The following is a 22,088-nucleotide window of genomic DNA, read 5'->3' on the forward strand; positions in this document are numbered from 1 at the left end:
TTCACAATATGAGAACTGAACAAGAAAGCAGACTGTTGCCTTGTTTGATCTCCGCTTGGAATGTACACATTGGGAGACTCAAATTTTTTGTCACTCTGCACATGTCTGGGAAAGACCATTAAAGTGCCACGAGTATTGATTTGGGGATTAATCAATTTTAGGAAGTAGGCAAATTTTCAAGTATAAAATTCACAAATAATGAAGATTAACTGTATTTCAAACAAGTATTTAGCTTAACATTGATGGGCTGTTTAGTTCAGTGAGATTCATTATGAGAGAATAAACTTTTCCCACCATGTCAGAGCCAGAGTCAGGCCTGGAAGAAGCACAAGAGGCAGCATACTGTGGAGCAGGTCAAACCAATGTAGGTTTAAGCCTGGTTCCACCAGAGATTGTGAGAACTACTGGCAAGGTACTTCACTGCTAATTTCCCATCTGTAAAGTAGGTAAAGCAGTATCAGTTGTAAGAAAATTGTTATGAAGATTAGCTGAGATAATAGAGGTTAGTTTAATGGAGGTTAGTCTAGGCACTTAACTAATTAAAATAACTTTCTGAGAAATAATTGATATCAAGCCCTTTGAACCAGCCAGGAGTTAATTATTCATATCTTTTTTCAGTTATTTTTAGTCTAAAATGTTTAGATAGCTGGACATTTTTGAGGGACCCAGATTTTAAGGGTAGAGAAAGAAACCTGGTCCTAAAAGTGCTCCATCTGTGTCAAAACTGCAAGCTATTTCTGAAAACTAAGGCAATGTTGATTTTTATTTTAAACTATTACATAATGGCATCAATCAGTCTCTTAGATTGTCTCATCAATAAAACAACATTTAAAAGCAGGATCTCAGTGTATTTTCTTCCTATAAGCTGGTAGTTTACTTTTTATTTCTGAGAATAAGAAACTACTCTGACAAATATCAAAACAATTTCTTCTTTACATTTAAGAATGTAGAATTAGAAACAAATTGTAAATGACAAATTTTCTTTCCCAAAGTAATATAAGCAATCAACTACATACTTTCTGCACATTGATAATGCCAATATCCACTGGGGAAAGAGACAAGAAATATGGCTAGGTTATGAAATTTGGCCCAAAAAGTACAATTGTATGATATCCCTGGCAGTTCTGTTATCCATTGTTCACCCATTAGCTTGTTAAGTTTGAAAATGAAACCATGTTTTAGCCATACCTTCAGTTAAAATCTAGTAGTTTATTTTTACTAAAAAATCCCAACTTTTTTGAAGAAGCATGATGCTTTGATTAATATGTTGTTTATTAATTCTATCATATGCCAACTTGAATAAATTAGTTAAATGTACAATTAAGGTAATTGATCTTTTACACAAGCTTAAAAGCACAAATGCATTAACTTTTACCACATAATTAATTCTTGTTTTATCAGTGACTCCCACCCTCTGGGACTAGAATTAATTCATTCATGTCTTCATACTATATATATCATACACTGTGGTTGGGAAATCGTGTGGTAGTGAAGAAGGTGGAGCTCTAAGTCTTAGCCCCAATTATGGCACCTCTAAATAGGAATAATAATAATGAATTCCTAGTGCTGTTATGAAGATCTATTCAAAATTTAATGTACATATAGCACATGGGATAATTTAATGTATGTATAGCACATTTATATTCAATAAATGTTAATGCCCTGCTAAAGGGTTTGGGGAATAGAAAAATTATAAATTGAGTCGTCATGTCAGCAATGATGGTTTTCTGAGAATTTAGTCAAACTCGTGTGTGTGTGTGTGTGTGTGTAAGGCTTTGGAGACGTTCATAATTACTAATATTAGTGATCTCTACCAGGGTGGCTAGTTGCTAACTAGATAGTTCTTAAAGATTTGTTCGGGGCCCAGAGAATAGGTGCAGGATACTGTACCAGCAGAATGGTCTGAAACTCTCTGCTTCTATGACTATTATCATCATAGCAGCAGATCTAATTTTTGTCTTAAAAAGAAACAACCATACACACTGTTTCAGTTGCTCTTCTTCAAAGGCACAAATATAAAACTGTCCTAAGTGAGCCTGGTGAAAGTAAAGTTTACCTGTTCCCAGAACCATGGCTCTTTCACATATACAAGAGCGACATTTCATCCATGTGAGTAATCCCAGCTTCTGTCTTGTCTTTAGCCACTCATAGTGCTGCTCTGTGAGCCAAATATCCCCATCCTGGACTTACTGGCGGAAAGTAATTCCACAGAAAGAAAGCAAAGATAACCTTTCAATCTAAAAAGGAACTTGCATAGAGCATCATTTAGTTGTTACAAACTCTTAGTTTGCATTAGATTCAATACTGAATGACGAAATAATTTACCATTGAGCTGTCTTTAGAGATATACATACACATGCATATACAGACATACATCTTCAAATTAGTGCTAATTTAGTTTATGTCTGGGCTTTATGCCTGGATTTGACACATAACATTTGTATGCCCTTAAGCCAGTCATGACCTCTCTCCGGGTTTGCATGAAGTACCAAAAAGATAATCTGTATGAAGGCCATCTTCTTTACATTAGACAACTCTATTCAAGCATCAGTTATTGCTGACGCATCTGCAACAGGATGAATTCACAAGTATACACTTAATATAGATAGGGAAATATTAGGACTTCAGGAAATTTTACTTCATTATAAAACATAGAGCATACAATAATTCTCATTTCCTTCAATGAAAAGTTTAATTACTATGGCTTTAATAAAATCTTTATTATTCCAATAAACAATGTGCTCCCATTCAAATGTAGGCTTTCAAATAAAAACTACTTAATAGTGTTTTAAAGATATGTCCTTTGATTTTTATTAATCTATATTATCTATATGGTCTTTTTGAGGTAATAATTAGTGCTCATGCCTCTGTTAGAACTCCTCTTCTAATAAAGGTGAAAAGTATATGAGCCATTAGAAAACATAATCTCATTCAGCTCTTCCTAGTACAATGTTTGTACATTTATTTTGCTATATCTATTTAACTACTAAGAAAATAACCAGTTATTAAATTGTCTACACTTGTTGTGGCAAGAGCCAGAAAGCTAATATACTCAGAATGTCCAGCTGATTATATCACTAGACACAACTTTAGACCTTTTGAAAATGTTCCTGTCTTCCTGAATTCTTTTCAAAGAATATTCTGAAAATCATTTCCTTTTGCCTAAAAAGCATGTTTTGCAGTTACAGTCAGTTCTAGTGAGCTGCCTGTCTATTTAGAAAAAGCATAAACTCTAAAATTTCCTTCAGTTCTGAGCTTTATAAGATTTGGATTTAACCATAATTTATATGAAAAGTGAGCTCTAACCATAAGTGCAAAACTTTAAAAAAAAACCTTGACACTCGACAGGCATTTTTGCCATTAAGAAGAGATCATGTGCCATTGGCAACTTGAGTGTGCCAACATACTTTTACAAATGTTTATTTTTTGCACAAAAGAATCCACGTGTATTATAGAAAATGAAGATAATTTAAAAATTAAAATCATTTATAATGCCATCAGCCTTTCAGATTTATTTCTAGGCAGAAACAGAAATGACCACTTATTATTTACAAAATAGCATCATGATATACATACATATACTTCTATGTTGCTTTTTCCACTTATATCATACCATAAAGCTATGCCTCTTACAATATACATTGGTCTTTATTACTATTTTTAATGACTGCACAATATTTTATAGCGAAGACATACAATTATTTATAATCCCATTATTAAAAATTTCAATCGTTCCCAATGCTTTACAATTTTATATAAACAACCCAGCAACATATATATATTCCTACATACACACCATTGCTAAGCTGTCCAATTATTTCCTAAGGGAAATTCTCTAGAAGCATAATTACTGAATCAAAGAATTTACATGTCCTGAAAGTTTTTAAAATATATTTTGCCAAATCCTCTTCTAAAAGGTTGAATACATTTACATTCCCATCAACAAAGTAAGAGGTTGCCTGTACTCAAGACCCTCATAAAGGTGTGATATTATTCTTCTTAAGACTTATCGATTGGTTGCTAAAGTATAGTTCTATTAAATAAGCCTAAATATTACTTACTTTCTGGAGGAAAAATATATTTCTAAAGCGGACATTTTATCTTTCAAAATCTGCCAACCCTTAGAAATGTTGTTTATATTTTTGTCCCCTTTTTCCAATAGCATATGTCATAATGAAATGAGGAAAGAAATACTTTCTTTTCTCCTACTCTGCAAATAAGAACTTGGCCAAGACAAAAGTCCCAGTTCAACACTATTGAGAAAGCACAATCCAACTTGATCTGGGTATTTTCTCTTCTGTCAACGGTTGTCAGTGGGTTAGCATTTCACTGACCCAAGGTTTACCGCCCTTAAGTCATTGGTGAGTATGTGTTTCCAGAAACTGAAAATAAATGTCAAATGATAAGTTGTAAGCCACTGGGAGAAATACATCCATCCATCCTTCCACCTACTGATCTATTCATTAATAAATGTATATTAAAGATGTATACCATATAAAGCAGCACAGCATAGGTATACTTATTTGTTCAGTCAACAAATGTTTATTAAGTGTCGGTTCCATGCCAAACATTATTTTAAGTACTCACCACTAAATTTTTTAAATTTTTTTTATTTCCATAGGTTTTTGGAAAAGAGGTGGTATTTGGTTACATGAGTAAGTTTTTTAGTGGTGATCTGTGAGATTTTGGTGCACCCATCACCCGAGCAAAATACACTGAACCCAATTTATAGTCTTTTATTCCTCAACCCCTTCCCACTCTTTTTCCCTGAGTCCCCCAAGTCCATTGTATCATTCTTATGCCTTTGCATCCTCATAGCTTAGCTTCCACTTGTGAGTGAGAAATACAATGTTTGGTTTTCTATTCCTGAGTTACTTCACTTAGAATAATAGTCTCCAGTTAAATTCAGGTTGCTGCAAATATCATTAATTCATTCCTTTTTATGGTTCAGTAGTATTCTATTGTGTGTATGTGTGTGTATATATATATATGTATATCACACACACACATATATATATGTATATCATAGTTTCTTTATCCACTTGTTGATTGCATATATATATGTATATCACAGTTTCTTTATCCATTTGTTGATTGCATATATATATATATATGTATATCACAGTTTCTTTATCCACTTGTTGATTGATGGGCGTTTGGGTGGCTTCCACGTTTTCACAATTTCAAATTGTGCTGCTGTAAACATGCTTGGGCAATATCTTTTTGGTAAAACAACTTCTTTTCCTCTGGGTAGATACCCAGTAGTGAGATTGCTGGATCAAATGCTAGTTCTACCTTTAGTTGTTTAAAGAATCTCCACACTGTTTTTCATAGTGGTTGTACTAGTTTGCATTCCTATCAGCAATGTAGAAGTGTCCCCTCTTCACTACATCCATGCCAACATGTATTAGTTTTTGATTTTTTATTATGGTCATACTTTCAGGAGTAAGGTGATATCACATTGTGGTTTTGATTTGCATTTTCCTGATCATTAGTAACGCTGAGCACTTTTTCATATGTTTGTTGGCCATTTGTATATCTTCTTTTGAGAATTGTCTATTCATGTCCTTAGCCCACTTTTTGATGGGATTGTTTCTTTTTTTCTTGCTAATTTGTTTGAGTTCATTGTAGATTCTGGACATTAGCCCTTTGTCAGGTGTATAGAGTGTGAAGATTTTCTCCCACCCTGTGAGTTGTCTGTTTACTCTGCTGACTATTCCTTTCGTTGTGCAAAAGTTCTTTAGTTTAATTATGTCCCAACTATTTATCTTTGTTTTTATTGCATTTGCTTTTGGGTTCTTGGTCATGAAATTCTTGCCTAAACCAATATCTAGAATGGTTTTTCCAATGTTATGTTCTAGAATTTTTATAGTTTCAGGTATTAGATCCATCTTGAGTTGATTTTTGTATAAGATGAGACATGAGAATCCAGTTTCATTCTCCTACATGTGACTTGCCAATTACCCTAGCACCATTTGTTGAATAGGGTGTTCTTTCCCCACTTTATGTTTTTGTTGCTTAGTTGAAAATCAGTTGGCTGTAAGTATTTGGCTTTATTTCTGGGTTCTCTATTCTGTTCTGTTGGTCTATGTGCCTATTTTTATACCAGTACCATGCTGTTTTGGTGACTATGGCCATAAAGTATAGTTTGAAATCAGGTAACATGATGCCTCCAGGTTTGTTCTTTTTGCTCAGTCTTACTTTGGCCATGTGGGCTCTTTTTTGGTTCCATATTAATTTTAGGATTGTTTTTCCTAGTTTTGTGAAGAATGATTATGGCATTTGATAGGAATTGCTTCGAATTTGCAGATTGCTTTTGGTAGTATGGTCATTTTCACAATGTTACTTCTATCCATCCATGAGCATGGGATGTGTTTCTATTTGTTTGTGTCATCTATGATTTATTTCACCAGAGTTTTGTAATTTTCCTTGTAGAAGTCTTTCACCTCACCTCCTTGGTTAGGTATATTCCTAAGTATTTTATTTTTTCTTTTGCAGCTATTGTAAAAGGAGTTAAGCTCGTGATTTGATTCTCAGCTTGGTTGCTGTTGATATATAGGAGAGCTACTGATGCGTGTACATTAATTTTGTATCTGGAAACTTTGCTGAATTATTTTATCAGTACCAGGAGCTTTTTGGAGTAGTCTTTAGTGTTTTCTGGGTACAGAGTCATATCATCAGCAAACAGCAACAGTTTGACTTACTCTTTACCAATACTTTGAACAAGACGACAAGATCAATGCTCTTTGAATACACACACTTCAGTGTAGAGACTAGGTGTGCTGGTTACTAATAACACATGTTTTTAGGTTATCAAAAGTAATAAGATTACAAGCATCACATTAACTATTGCTTTTCCTAATTTTAAATGGCATGTAGCCTTTAAGCATGCTGAAACATTCCATTAAAACGTATTTTGTATGGACTAGATACCTTTCCATAATTTTGAAGTTGTCTGATTTTATTTCAGATGATTAGAATGCCGCAATGCTTTTTTTATCTACACGAAAAATTGCTCATAATAGGATCTCAAAATTTTATTTTCTTCATAAGCTGCTAGTTTTATCAACACTTCACCAAAATTAATATTTCTTTTGTCAGACATTCGGCATGATTTTTCTTTAATGTTCCATGACAGCTGAATGAGTATACGCTATCAATATGCAGCCTTTTCCCCTATAACTATAATTACATTTAAAATTAACATGCTGGTTTCTCATGCTTCATTCTGTTGTACTTGCCTCAATTTCCCTTGGTTACAAAGCATATTGGTTATGAATATGTATTAGGGTTTGCTGTCAAATTCTGTGAACGTCTCCTGGAGCAGAAGATTAGATACGTTATTGCAAAACAGATGCATCAGTTTATATCATCCCCTGCAATTTTTACCTACTGATGAACATTTATGAGAAAATGAACAACAGAACAGGGGAACTTAGTCTGCTAGTCAAGGTCCATAGCACTCTTTTTTTCTTGCTTCAATAGATTTTTGTAGAATTTAATTTTCATTTTTACTATACTATCAATTATTCAAGAGCCCATCAGTTTGAATAAAGTTAAAGTTTCGTAACTAACAAAGACACAAACCTTGACTGAATTTAAGGTTTGGAACCAAACTCTCACAAGTCAATAATTCAACATTTCGATTTCCTATCTAGCTGGTGAATTAGAAGTGAATCAAAGCTGAAGGAGGAAAAACTCAATAAATCTTTCTCTTTTAAATGAAGATGATCATCACCCCTGAGAAATATAATTGTTCTTAATAATTTTCTCTAAGTCTGTGAAATTCTTCAATATCTGCTATGGATCTAAAGTGTAGTTTATCACTATCAACCTCAAATGTCCCTCTATAATACTAGGAATGCTTCCACGTTTTCTTGCTGAACTCTCACTCTTATTCTCTACTTCTTTTAAACTCCTACTTTATCATTTCCCTTCTCTTCCTAATAAAGAAATTTGACTCCTAACCCACAAGGAAAAGGAGCGAAAGATAGAGAATGAAAAGGGGGAGAAAGAAATGGAGGAATCAATTAGGTCGAAATATCCTCAATGTTTTTATACCCAAATATATAATGACCTGTATCTGCAGCCATCTCCTTCTCCCCTGTGACAGCAGAACTTCTGTGTTCTGGATACATCCTTCTCCCACCACCTAGAGAATCTCTTCTATTGTTATTCTCTCTTGATCTCTATTGACTCCTTTTCATCAGCATTTAAACATGATCAAGTCATTCGATTAACCATCTTCCCTTGACATTGCCATCTGCTTTTTGCTAGTGTCTCATCCTTCTTTCACCCAACTTGAAATAATCATGTTCTCACATTGTCTCAATTTCTTCACCTCCAGCTTACTCAACCTATTGCAATCTAGCAGCTCCACTGAAGCTGCTCTTAACAAGAAGACCAAAAATCCTGTGGCTAAATATTTCAATACATTTTTTTTCTGGTTCTCATCTGATAAAAGTAAAAATGTACCAAGTTAATGTTTAGTGCCAAAATATCTTTGTTTGGGAAAATAACTTGAGGTCCCCATTTAGTTGGAAAATGAAACCTGAGTTAAGTGCAAGACCCCAATCAAGAAAGAACAGGGATCAAGCTGCTGTAAAAAAAGAGGAAACTAATTTAGTGTTTTTTTTTCTTGATTTTTTTATTCGATTAGACAGAGGGAGAGAGAAGGAAATGGTGGCTGAAATGGGAGGTGGAAAGGATGGGAGACTCCAAGATGGCAGAGGGTTGCATAGTAATAAAGTGCCATTGAGAAAACCCCACAGGCAATATGGCTAAAATTATTTTAATAATGGGAGTATCTGTGTGTTTCTGACATATTTCCCACTCCAACCCACACACCTACTTCCCAAAAACCTTCAGTTGCATCTACTTGACTTGTAAATGCTTTCTGAATGGAAAGTCTTGAATAACTACATAAGGAGCTGAGTCTCAGGCATGTGTTAATCTGATAGAGAAGAGAGATCGCAGCTGCAACGGAGGGCAGGCAGAGGTGATTTTACATTTGCAGAAATTTGGAAAGGGCTTTGGATTTCCAATATTATGGCATAAGGGTTCGAGCCAATGATTCCATCTCTCTAAGTTTGGAAGACTCTCACCCATGAGTTATGTGTTTTTAATATGTATCTCTGCAGAATTTGCCTCTGTTGACTCTTCCCTACTTCTAAGAACATTTGCTTTCCTTGGTTTACATTACACTGTGTTTCTCAGCAACACTTCTGATCACTCCTTCTCAGTGTCTCTTGTAAGTACCACTTTTTCTGTGGTACTTACAGAAAGATAAAACAAAGATAAGACAGGATGAGGTATTAGCTTTTGGCCCTATGACCTGTTCCCTTCTCCCATCATATACCCTAGCTGATTTATATGGCCCAATTTCTTAGGCTTCAAACATGGTCTAATTGCTGAGAATGCCCAAAGAAATATCTTTATCTAGACCTCTCTTCTGAGCACTAAATCTTTATATCCTATTTCCCTTCTGGATATATTAACTTGGAAGTCCTGTATAGATAATTCAAATCAACATGTCTAAATAACAATTCATTTTCCCTCAGAAATAATCTGTTTTTCCTCTTTTCTTTAGATTTAAATATTTTCAGAATTAAACACTGGGGGAAAACACAGCCTACAGGTCCATGAATATGACAGAGGTTGAATGAACCAAACTACATTTAACAAAACAGTATAATACAGCTGTTAAACAAATGAAAATACTCTCTATCAACTTATATGGAGATACATTGTTAATCAAATACAATTAAAATGCCACAGAGAATAAATGTATGCTATGTTTTATGTGAGAGAGAAGGTAAAAAAAATGCACATAGAGAAACATGTATTTAAAACAACAGAACCACAGAAAAAATTTTCAGAAGTTAATGAAAATTATTATCAATGCAGAATGAGAGGATGGGAAGAAAAGGATAGGGAAGATAATAACATTTTTCTAAATATGCATTTTTATACTGTTTTGTCTTGAGAACCATAAAAATGTTTCATATAGTCAACAAAATAAAATCAAAACAAAGAATTTTTAAATTCTAAAATTTACTATGTCTATATACTCACCTAACCATGTAACAAGCTTATACAACCACACAATAAGATAAATTAAGTTTAGTATCATCTATAATCCCAGTTCTCTAACCCATGTGCCCTTAATGCAATATAATGCAAAAAAAAAAACCCTGCAAATAAGTCTTGAATTTTACTTACATCTTTAGAGTAGTATTGATGTAATAGTTCCAATACTATTTCATGTACATTATAGAATAAAGCATATGAATAAACATTTTAATGCTGCTAGAACAAAGGTTCAAAATGTGAGAGCATGGAAATACAAATGATACAAGTATGGAGTGACAGAGGGAGGGGAAGAACCCTGTGGTGTTTGAATTGAATTGGAAGTATTAGTATACGTTCATTAGTTTTAAAAATATGTATAGATCAATAAATATAAAGATTGATTTAGATAGGTATACATATATCCTAGCTATGTCAACTGAAAGGACCTGGAAGCAATGACACCCCTAATAGCAATGAACACACTACTACCCAGATCCTGTGACTCTAAATACCATTCTCCAATAAATGGAACTGGGGATCCTTTGAGAAATAACTGGTTCCAGGTCTTGGGCAGTAACATCATCTTGTGCCGGAAAGCAAAGCAGTAATAAGAGATTGATGAAAATATGTTAAAAGGAAATAAGAGATGGTTTGAAGGGGTCTCACACTAGCCAAATTTGGGGCATTTTGAGTATCATAAAATAGTGACCATAATAGAAAACAGCACATTGAATAGAATAAACGAATCCGTAAATCTGTGGTCAGACTCAAGGCAGAGAGAGAGAATGAGAGCGTGAAAGAGAAGAGGGACAGAAGACTTTCTCTTACAGAAAGAAAAATGACACACTGAAAATGAGGAAGAATCAATAGCATTTAAAAATCACCATTTTTCAACCTTCGGTACAGTCATTGTTTTCAGCAAAGATAATCAATCAGTAGTGAAACCAATGGATGAAATATTGTTGAAGAATACTCACAATATACTATAAAAGTATCAGCCTACAAGTTCCTTTACAATGGATAACTCTGGTGGATCCACTTTAATCAAGGGATCCAACTTATAACATCACCAGTAATGGGAAAAAGTGACATAATGGGACTCTCCATGCCATACAAGAAGTGGAGATAACTACGCAATATTCTCTCCAAAAATGATGAAGGTGAATCTAACAGTAAAGAATCAATAAGAAAATCCAGATTATGGGATGTTCTAAACAACTGGCATGAATTCTTCAAAAATGTTTATGTCATGAAAGACAAGAAAAAATGGGGGACTCCTCAAGATTAAAGGAAACTACAGAGATGTGTCAACTAAAGCAAATGTATAATTCTGGATTGGATCTGTGATTTTAAAAAGAACTATATAAAAGACATTACTGGGACAAGAAGGGACATTTTAATATCAACTTTTGCATTATGTAATGTATAAAGTTGAATTTCCTGAGTATAAAAATGGCATTATGGTTATCCAGAAGAATGCCTTTGTTCCTAGGGAAGTTTACTTAAAATATAGCCCTCCATAAAGGAAGGCCTGGGTCTAAGCAGCTTTTAACTGCCACAGGGTAGACATTCAATAAATATCTGTTGTAAGAATGAGTAAATGATAAATATATTGTAAACATTCTTTTCTATATTGAGAAAGAGATATTCATCTGCTTTACTGATAATAGCAAGTTTGGGGAGGGGGTCATAATAGTGAATGATGGCCAAGATTATAGAATAATAATGTATAAAATAACTTTGGGAAATTATAAACAAGTTAAAATAGAATTAAATTGTTCACTAGAGAAAAGAAACAAAAACTGGCTACCAGACCATGTTGGACAATGTTCTGGCTCTGCAAATCACCCAATAGAAAAGGAGAAATCCCACCCCTACCACCTTTGTTTGTTTGTTTTGGATTTCTGTTCATCATCCGTAAAATAAAGACAGCATAGTGGTGGTTCTCTATGTTCTCTCTCTTAATGCTAAAATTCAATGGAAGGAAGTTAATGCTCTGAGTAGAAGGACATAGTATCTATAAAAGGCACTACTTTTAAATTCAGTACTCTTAATTTCAGCATTGCTAGACATACATTTAGAAATAGTACCACGGAGTCTTTAGGTTATGAAGATATACCAGCATTTTAAGAATGTTTATGTTTGCATTGAATTATGGTATGGATAAGGTGCCCACAGACCCATTTGCTATAACTTACCCCACTACAATCACAGTTCTCTTTTTCTATAACCTCTACACCACACAAATGTGTACTTTTTTATTTTAGAACATGATTATGCACTATAAAGTGATTTTCTTGTTTTCACTCAACATCAAATCTTGGCAATCTTATGTAAGTCTCCCTTATTCTTTTTAATAGCTGAGTAATAGGAGTATACCATAATTTATCTATTCATCCAATTGATGAATATTTGGATTGTAAATACTCTAGTTTATAAGTGATATTACAATCATACTTTTGCATGTATTTTCTTCTGTACTTCAGAATGTATTTGGGGTAGCTGGGAGGATTAGAATTGCTGATTAAAAAGTATACATGTGGTACATTTTATATTTGATATGTAATGGCAAATTGCCTTCCAGAAAAGTTTTGTCAATCTACAATCTTAGTAAGAGTGCCTATTCCCCTGGTTCTTTGCCATCAGTGAATGTTATTGATCTTTTTAATATTTGCCAATCTGATGATTGTAAAAAGAATGTCTTCTTTCTTGATTAGAGTATCAAATCAAATTCTTAATGGGTTTGGGTGCCTTTTCACATGATTAGCTGCTATTTGTATAGCACTGTTTCTTGAATATATAAAATATGATAATGTATGTAAATATATTCTACATAAAACAAAGCTACATGTGATATGTATATGTGTATATATTTGTAAAAATGCATTTAAAATATATCAGAAATTATTAAAAGTAGTTACCCAGGGGAGTATAATGACAGAGGGTGGGCCATGCTAAGGGGGAAATTTCATGTTTAACTTGGATTTTTTACCATGAGAATAATGTGTTACTTATATTTATTTTATTTTATTTTATTTATGTATTTAATTTAATTTTTTTATTTTTATTTTTAGTTTTGAGATTGAGTCTCGCTCAGTCACCCATGCTGGAGTGCAATGGCGCAATCTCTGCTCACTGCAACCTTCGCTTTCCAGGTTCAAGCGATTCTCCCGCCTCAGCCTCCCAAGTAATTGGGATTACAGACACCTGCCATCATACCTGGCTAGTTTTCATATTTTTGTAGAGATGAAGTTTTACCATGCTGGCCAAGGTGGTCTTGGCCTCTTAAAGTTCTGCGATTACAGACATGAGCCACCATGCCCAGCTTTATTTATTTTAATAATACAAGGATTGCTAAATAGGAATCATAAAAATAAATGAAATTTTATATGGCTAACTATACCCTCCTTTTTTGTTTGTTTACTTCTTCTCCTTCTACTTCTGGAAAATAACTCAGCTGCATTATTTCTTGTATCTATCAACTCCAGCTATTTCTCCACAGCCTTGAAGAATTTTGTCAAGTCCAGTCTTAAACAGTCTGTTCTCTTCTCCAGATATCTCATCTCATGGTCTCTCTCCTCCAGAATCTATGTTGCGATTTTCTCACACTCAATTGTCTCTCATAGCCTGCCTGGGACTTCTATTTGACTTTAAACAAATAATGGCATTGCACTAATCAGAGCATCTAAGATGAAAGCAACCAAAGGAACATATAGGACGTTATAAGACGAGAAAGCAGGGTCAAGGTAGGGTGCTAATCTCGCCTTCATGGTAAGAGAAGGCTTTCCTAAGGCAGTGGTATTTACAAGCATGTGAGTAGGAGTTAGCCAGGAAATTGTTGGGGATGGGAGAGAAATATTCCAGACTGAGGTACCAGCATCTGGTAAGCCCTAAAACAAAAGTAAGTAAAATACGATCAGCATGACTGAAACGCTTTGGGTAATGGTCCAGGTCAGATAATTTTGTGGTGGACTTGTTGGAACCATAAGTCCAGACTAAACACCTGTGTGTGTGTGTTGAGAGTTGAGAGGAAGGGAGTTGCACCAGAAGGAAGAAGGAAAATATTCCCCTGAAAGGAATAGATCTTCCCATTCTTTACAGTCCTACGAAGGGAACATGGAAAAACAGGTCTTAGACTAGAGTGAAGAAAATATTTTCTGCTATCTCTGGGACAAAGAATCAGTTTGGTCTCTGGGTTCTAAGACATGGGCAGTCTGATGTGTTTACAGGGGGCTTGAGGTGCTGAGAGCAGCTCCTTGGTCACAAATATATGTCCAGAAGTGAGGAAGCAGAACAAGTTAGTACGAAGTCATGAGAAAGGGTTGGAAGTAGCATTGTCCAGTGGAACTTTCTGCAATGATGAAAATGTTCTATATTCTTTGCAGTCCAGTATAGTAGCCACTAGCCACATGTGGCTACTGAGTACCTGAAATGGCTGGTGCTTGTGAGGAACTGAACTTTATTTTATGAAATTCTTATTTTATTTAAATAACCAAGTGTAGCACATATTGAAGAGTACACATCTGCAGCAAAACTAGTGTGATAATTTGGCCTTGGGTGTATTGAGAAGATTAGAGAAAGGTGTATGCATGCACACATGGAAAGTGAAGCAGTAGAGGAAAATAATGTCTTTGGTAATGCCTCGACAGAGATGTCGGTGCCTAGAGAACCAGGATTTCATGATAGTCACATCCATAGAATGTTGGTGAGACATGATGAAGGGAAAAAGACCCCAAGGGACTTTTTCCTGCACAAGTATGAGGCAGAGCCTTGGGAAAAGGTCAGAAATCACTAAAGGACAGTTTAGAGGCTTCCTATTTCTAGCAGTAGAGCTGGGGGTGTCTTGTGTCATCATTAATATGTTATACTTGGCAAAATATGATAAAAACGATGCCAAAATGCCACAAATAATGGTTCTTTCATTCTTTTATTCATTTTCCTTGTTTAACTCTCGGGAAAATTTCAAAAGTAGCAGTGCTCTTAGTTCACAGGTCTGGCTAAGCTGATGCACTACACATGAACAGCAATAGACATCTTTGCTTTCTTTCTCCCTCCCTCCTATGTAATAAGTTTTTCTTGGTTGTCCTTACTTCTTCAGTTTTGGCCAAAACTCAAGGTTAAAACACTTGTTTACTAAAAGCACTCTTCATCACACACTGATCCAGATTAATTTTTATAAGTGCCTGTTATAAAAGTACACAGAGAGGGTTGAAAAGGCAGGAAACTGTTAGAACTTGTCACAAAATTCAGCACAAAGGCAGCAGGATTCGGAAAGGCAAATTTTTTGTTTGTAGTGAGATACAACTTCACTTCCTTGGGTTTTGGTGATGACGCCATTTGCTATCATTTTTCGTGAATTTTAAGAAATCAGATAAAACCACCACAGAATTCCTCTGCCATTTTTAACTGTGCCAACTGCAGTGGTATTGGATTTGTCTTCATGCTATCACCTTAATATTTTCTGCTGCCATTAAAAATAGGTATTTTGATTACACTAAAAGCGATGGGTGAGAAATGCTATGACCTGCTGTCTTTGTTGAACAGATGATGAATTGACTGAGGCAGCAAAATGCACTATTTACTATATACAGGTGAGACTAAGCGTCACCTGTTTACCTTCTCACAAGTCTCCATTCAGATGCCTTTAGAAAGAAAAAAAGTATTTTTAAAAAAAGGAATTGGTTATTATTTTCTTTTCATTCTTCCACCCTTTCTCTACATTGATTTCATTGTAGCTGTTGTTGACTATTTGCTGATTATACATTAGCTCCAAGTTAGCAAAGCACAGGGCGTGTGCACTATTAATTTAACATGCATTTTGTTTAGGAAATCTTTATCCTATTGGATTCATGCTCTTTAGAGCAACGTGCCAAAGGAAGGTTACCTTGTGGCCAGTGGAAGTCATGCCATATATGGACTCCAAAGTTGACAATCTGCCTCTGAGTTCTGGCTCTGCCCATGGGGGAATTCAGTTGAATATTTTTAGTCCTTCATCTCCTTATTTGTAAATGGGAAGTAAAAATGTATGCCATGCCTATATTTCAGCCTGGTAAAGGAACAAATAACATGATGCCAACATAAGTGCTTTATAAAATCTTACTATACTTGAAAGGTATTAAATTTTTATTCATCATTTTTACCTACACTGATTTTCAGAAAGAATTTTAGTTCAGTTACAACAGAAGATACATAGGCAATAGGACTGACTATTAAAGATAAAAGAACAAGAATCATATAATAAAAATAGCAGATAATTGTCCCAGAAAACCTAAGTTAAGCATGGTTGTAACAGTTGAACACTAAATTTAGCTTTGAACTTCCTGGCAGCTAAGACAGAACACAAAATACAGTTAGACACAAAAGTCTCCATAATTTACAAACTGAAGCATGCTGGTTCATTAGGAGAGAAGAAAGTTTTCCTTCCACAAAATTCTAAGAGGATCACGGGTGAGATCATTATCTGAGCGCACAGCTGTCCCTATTTGCCATACAACTTGAAGTAACTTGAAGTTACATGTAGACATATGACTGAGTGCTAGCCAATGGGATATGAGCTGGACTGCAAAAATTCCCCAGTGCTCCCCACTGCTACCAGCTGATGCATGGCTTGTGTAGAAGGCAGAAGGTGGGAACAACCTGAGACCTGAATCCCTGCTTGCAATTGCTTGCCCATTAGAAATAGCTGCTTTTTACTTTATGTGAACAGGAAATAATACCTCTGTCATGTTGCAGATGTTATATATTTTACACAGTTTGCATACACTATAAAAAAGATTTTCTAATTCTCAACATTGTTGGATAGTATAATATCCAGCTTTACACCTTAACAGTTTTATCTAAGAAAAAATTTTAAATGAACTTTGTGAACCATCTCATTTTATCAGAGACAAGAACATCTAAAGGTTCTGGGGAAAGGGAATGAAACAAAAATGGGTAATTTTATTTATGTGTTTGGGATGGTGGTGCCTGGGTGGAAAGGAAAGAAGCAAGAGATGAGGATAGTTTTGGAGTATGAGACATGTCTAGGAAGACCTGTTCATTTGGGTACCTTAGTAGTGAAGGTACAATGGACAACGTGAAGGCCTACAGAAGGATGAGTCCTCCATAAATTTGGAGGAAGCTTGACAGTTCAGAAAGAAGGACAAGTAAAAGAAGATAAGAAAGGGCCCGATCTGACTTTCTATATTCCTATAGAGCCTAACTTTCCTGGCAGGACATCAACATTCTCAGCTTTGTCTTGAAGCAAACAAGCACACTTCATAGACCCTGCTGTAGAATGCTTCCTAAAATTCCCAAGATACTGTTCAGGTGTTTTGGGAATTTTATAAAGATAATCAAGGATGAGAATATCAAAATTCTTTAAATGTAATTGTATTACCCATTAAGCACAATTCTAGAACTTGCAGAATTGACTACTGAACTTCTCTGGTCTTTTGAGATTCAGTTTGAATAAGTGCATTGTGTTTAGATCTCATTCACCTCCAAAACACATTTATTTTAAGAATTCTCACCGAATAGTCTCTGGGGCGTTCTTTCTAGGATTTTTACTATGCCTTTCTTACACTAAACTATTTGGCCCTTCCTACTTTAAGGATAAATACCTCACATTTTACGTGTGGCTCAGGAGGTTTCACTTCTAGCTATAGTTAAAGCTAAAGATTTAGCAGGACTTGGCCAAATGATAGCACGGAGCTGACAGGGTAGGGCCAGCCCCCAGCTCTCAGCTTACAATCAGGCCAGAACAGATATGCCAGGAGAAGATGTAGACACAGTTGCTGATAAAGGCAGTTCAGGACCTAACCCGGAGAGCCCAGGAGCACAGGGCAAACAGGAGCAATTAATCTAGGATCAAGGCCTAATGTTAAACCATTGTTGATATACAGAGATCAACAATGGAAAATGTAAAAAAAAGAAATACTCAGATACCTACATAGCCAGACTCTCTTTACTCTCAGTAAATATTAGGACCCATGGCTTTCCCAAAATTCCATTTTCCTTAGACCAAAATTTCTACTTCTCCCCACTCCTACAAAATCAGCAAACCACAACTACTCTTCCTCAAATAATAGTTGGCTTTTGTAGTTTCAAAGAAAATGTAAGATACGGTTGACATCAAAATCACATGAGCATCCAGAGACCATGTCATTTCTCTAAGTATTGTAAATGCTACGGGAAAGTTTGAGTAACAACCATTTTATGATTCCATGAATAATGCAAGTTTCTCTCCCTTCAGGCTGATATATGCCTTTTTTGACACCATCACTTAAAGGAAAATGAAATCCACAAGTTACTTTTCTGTCCTTCTACCTGAGTAACTTATTTGTTCCAAAGAAAAGAATCAAGACATCAATTAGACTTTTTGCCTGCTAAGAAAATATGAAATGAGAGATAGAACAATTGTGTTTTTTACTCTTCTATGTGAATTTATGTCTTTGCAACTCTTACTACTTCTTTCCACCACTAATAGGAATGAAGACACATAGCAGCAAGTGTCACTTGAAGTTTAATTTCCTTTAAGAAATGTATGAATTAGAATCAGGGTACTGTCAGAGGTCATATGGTTTAACTTCTACTTACTAAATAAGTAATATCTAATGTTAATTGAGCACTTAATCTCTGTGGCATGCACTTTTTAAAGTGCTTTCCATATAGTACCTCTTTTAATCCTCATGAAAACTCTGTTATCCTCATGTTAGAAATAAAAGAAACTGAGGCCCAGAGAGATTAAGTATTTGCACAGAGTCACATTGTAAGTGTCAAAGCTGGGATTTAAGCTCAGGAAATCTGACTCCCGGATCTGAAACACTGCATGATTCTGATCCATTTATACCATTGCACAATGAACATGAGCACTACTTGCTTTATTCCTAAATGTTACTACTACAATTCATATGGTACGTGATATTTTATTTGGAAAGATATGTAAAACATTTACTGCGTAATTCAAAGGCCCAACTTCCTGTTTTTTCACTTAAGAATTGCCACTGCTATTTAAGGAGATGAACTTCACCTAATATCTAACAACTCTTCAACCCCAAACAAGCAGTCTGTGTAAGAAAAAAAAAATGAAGATAAAGGGAATCTGGTGCCAGAATCTTGACATTTCTGAGAGCATGTCCTTAGTAATTGGACCACAAATAACTGCCTTTAGAGTTTGAAGTTGCAGGAATGCTGTTGAGGGCATTTTATCCTTTTACAAAAATCTATACCTGTGGCCTCTGGACCTAAAACTCATGACAGATGGACTGAATACCATTAAAATTGTCTAGTGCATCATTCTTCTTTAGGTGTCCATGCTGTGTTTGGAAATCATGTTGGCTCAAAGGTCTAACTTTTAGTACTGGCTGCACATTTGCCATGGGGATTATTCCATTCACTGGCTGTTGAGTCTGCTGAAATGGATGAACTTCAGTTTGTTTGTTTGTTTGTTTGTTTTGAAGGTACACCTGCAAAGCTCAACTTCTGTTTCTAAAAAAACTATCTATGTTCATACAAGCTCTAAATTACCTTCTCTTCTCTCCTTGGGTCCATTAGTTCCTGCTTTTCCAACTGGTAATGAAAAACTAAGTGGTCTGGCCTTTGAAATGTATAACATAAAATAAAATTAAATTAAAACTTGAGGTTGAATTTTCCAGTTTCACTTGGGTTCACTCAAGACTAATCTTTAGTTTGGAAAGAACACCCACCTCTAACCTTCTGTAGCAGTTTCACTAACACATCAACTTTATAATGTAGACTCTCCTAATAGGCCCTAACATTCAAATTCTTTATGTTCTTAGCACCAGAACAAAACTGCCACATTTCTGTTCACTACAGAGTCAAAGCTGTCATAATCTGCTGTTACATTTTACTGAATGTCCTCAAGCTGTCAAAATGTTTGCTATGTCTATCAAAATATGCCAAATTTACTTGGGGCACTGGGCATGAGCAGCAGCAGTGAAATCTTTCAGATAAATGAGGTTGGGTGAATAGCAAATATATGAAGGTTAAAATGAGAAAAGTGTAGGACAGAGCATGTCTTGCTACTAAATATGGTAAGTTCTATTATAAAGAAATAATTGACACTATTGGGACATTAATTTATCAATACAGGTGGAACCCAACTTGTTATATTCTTTCGTGGATATCTAAAGATAAAAATGTGTGCCTATTACAGGCCAATATATTGTGAGCTTTTATTATGTTTTATTAATTCCCAGGTGGTATTCCAAAATATTTTCTATTTCAAATTAATATGGATACTCCTAGCACCCACAGACAATCTTAAGAAGCCCCTAGATCATATTTTAGCAAACATAATATAGTAGAAATGTTGGAGGCTCATGACTACCTAAATTCTACATCATGGAAGAGCACTTCTTTCTATCCATATTTGAAACTAAAAATCACTTTGATGTATGCTGTTCATTATGCGTAGCTGCAGAATTCAAAATTAATTGACTAACAGAGAAAGAAGAAAATTATTCATGTTAGTTAAATTCCTACAGTTTATTTTTTATGTAGAATTAAAATGAAAAATTCTAATTTTGTTTTTATTGGCATTGTTCCAGGATTTACAAAATGAGTGGGAGACTCATCCCTCATAAGGGATCTTGAGACAACAAAGCGCCGAAATCAGCTTAGAAAAGGAGCTGTGCCACTTAGGGTGAGTGAGACAGGAGGAAATTTTTGCAAAGTGTGTATGCATATTTGCATTTGTTGAGTTCTATGTCCGTATTAAATGCAAGAACAATTATTCCTGGAGGTCACCTTAGAGATCTGGCTTTCCTCACTTACAACCGTAATTTTTTGTTTCCCCAAAATATGTTGAACTCTGAGAAAAAATTTTTTTCCAAGAGTAGATAGTTCTTTCTTGATAGTAATGAAATTCAGTGAAGCAATTTCAAACTAAAGAATATTATTTGGCCCAAAGAACTGGGGGGCAAAGTTACCAAGCATGTTGTGTTAAATCTAGGTCTAACCAATTATGTTTAATTCTCTGCTATAACCATTAAGTATATTTTTTTAATGCTGAAAGAAAAATATCTCTGTGTTTCATTCTAGGCTCCTTCATGAACAACTCAAACTATCTAGTCAATAAGCTTCACACTTACCTCAAAGGCCTTCTGTATTTTTACAAAGTCACACACGCTGAGTTGGTTTTCAAGCAGGCCTGTGCCATAGTCTTCAAATGCAGTTACATCTTCTGTTCTCTCAGGGCTCTTTGGCCCAGGCTGTGACCCTGTGTTTAACTCAAGTGCAGCTTTCTGGCAACTCATAATGGCTTCACGTTTTCTCAGCTGCCTTCAACTATTTCTAGATGGTTGGATCTTTTTTCCCTTCAACAGGTGCCTTTGAAAAGAAACTCAACTTAGCAATAAAATTCCAAAATGAAAGTACAAACCTTTCAAGGCGTACGTTTAGGAGGCAAGCGGAGCTGGGAAATGAAAGCCCTCAACCCCCTCACTTACTTGATTCCAGAGTTTATTTTCAAAATTTAGTTGAATGGTTTTAAAATGGCATTTTTTACCCCTTCGTTATACTCTGTTTAACCTGGCTTGATTAAAAATGTGTAAAGCTTTCCCCACATTTATAGTAACTGACACAGAAAACAACTTCCAATCTTCATTTTAAATGCATAGAAAATCACCTTCCCAAAACTCTCTTTGGCTAACCTTGCTTCCATTAACATGTTGTAGTTGTCAACTCCACTTTCTTGTCTGGCAGAGTTAGATGACAAAGCTGCGAAGTTTCCCTACCAATGAAGTACTTGACTCTGAAGGCCACATTCCCAGCAATGTGGAGTTGTTTGTTTCATCTGTTCTGATCCCTTTGTATGTTTCCTGGCAACCAACACAAAGCCAACTAAAACTTTCCCTTTCACTGCCCCCTCTCCAGCTAATGACTGAACTGAAAGTTTGAATATATAATGTAAATGTTGAAATTTTTTTAATAAAAGGATAGTTCATTTCACTCATTTTTTATTAATTTTTTGTATTTAATTGATTTGTATTATTTAAGGACTTTTAACAGTATAT

At 35.1% G+C, this 22,088-nt stretch overlaps 2 protein-coding genes across 5 annotated transcripts in view; one reads left to right on the top strand and one right to left on the bottom strand.

The window, feature by feature from the left end:
• SERPINI1 (serpin family I member 1) overlaps window positions 1–22,088 on the top strand; it is a 480,054-nt gene that overhangs the window by 288,983 nt on the left and 168,983 nt on the right. The window lies entirely within an intron of this gene.
• The window catches only part of WDR49 (WD repeat domain 49), a 186,711-nt gene that overhangs the window by 160,783 nt on the left and 3,840 nt on the right, over window positions 1–22,088 (bottom strand). For 2 of the 4 annotated variants that reach the window (XM_050779952.1, XM_050779949.1), the window contains exons 1-2: window positions 21,726–22,029; window positions 21,165–21,402 (exon numbers count right to left, since the gene is read on the bottom strand). In XM_050779952.1, the coding sequence (XP_050635909.1) occupies window positions 21,165–21,329 (165 nt within the window). In that variant the 5' untranslated portion in view covers window positions 21,330–21,402; window positions 21,726–22,029. Of the gene's footprint in view, window positions 1–15,955; window positions 16,118–21,164; window positions 21,403–21,725; window positions 22,030–22,088 lie in introns of those variants that run through there. The other 2 variants (XM_050779951.1, XM_050779950.1) reach the window with 2 other exon arrangements.

The sequence above is a fragment of the Macaca thibetana genome, chromosome 2, assembly GCF_024542745.1.
Source record: "Macaca thibetana thibetana isolate TM-01 chromosome 2, ASM2454274v1, whole genome shotgun sequence".
NCBI classification, from domain to species: domain Eukaryota; kingdom Metazoa; phylum Chordata; class Mammalia; order Primates; family Cercopithecidae; genus Macaca; species Macaca thibetana.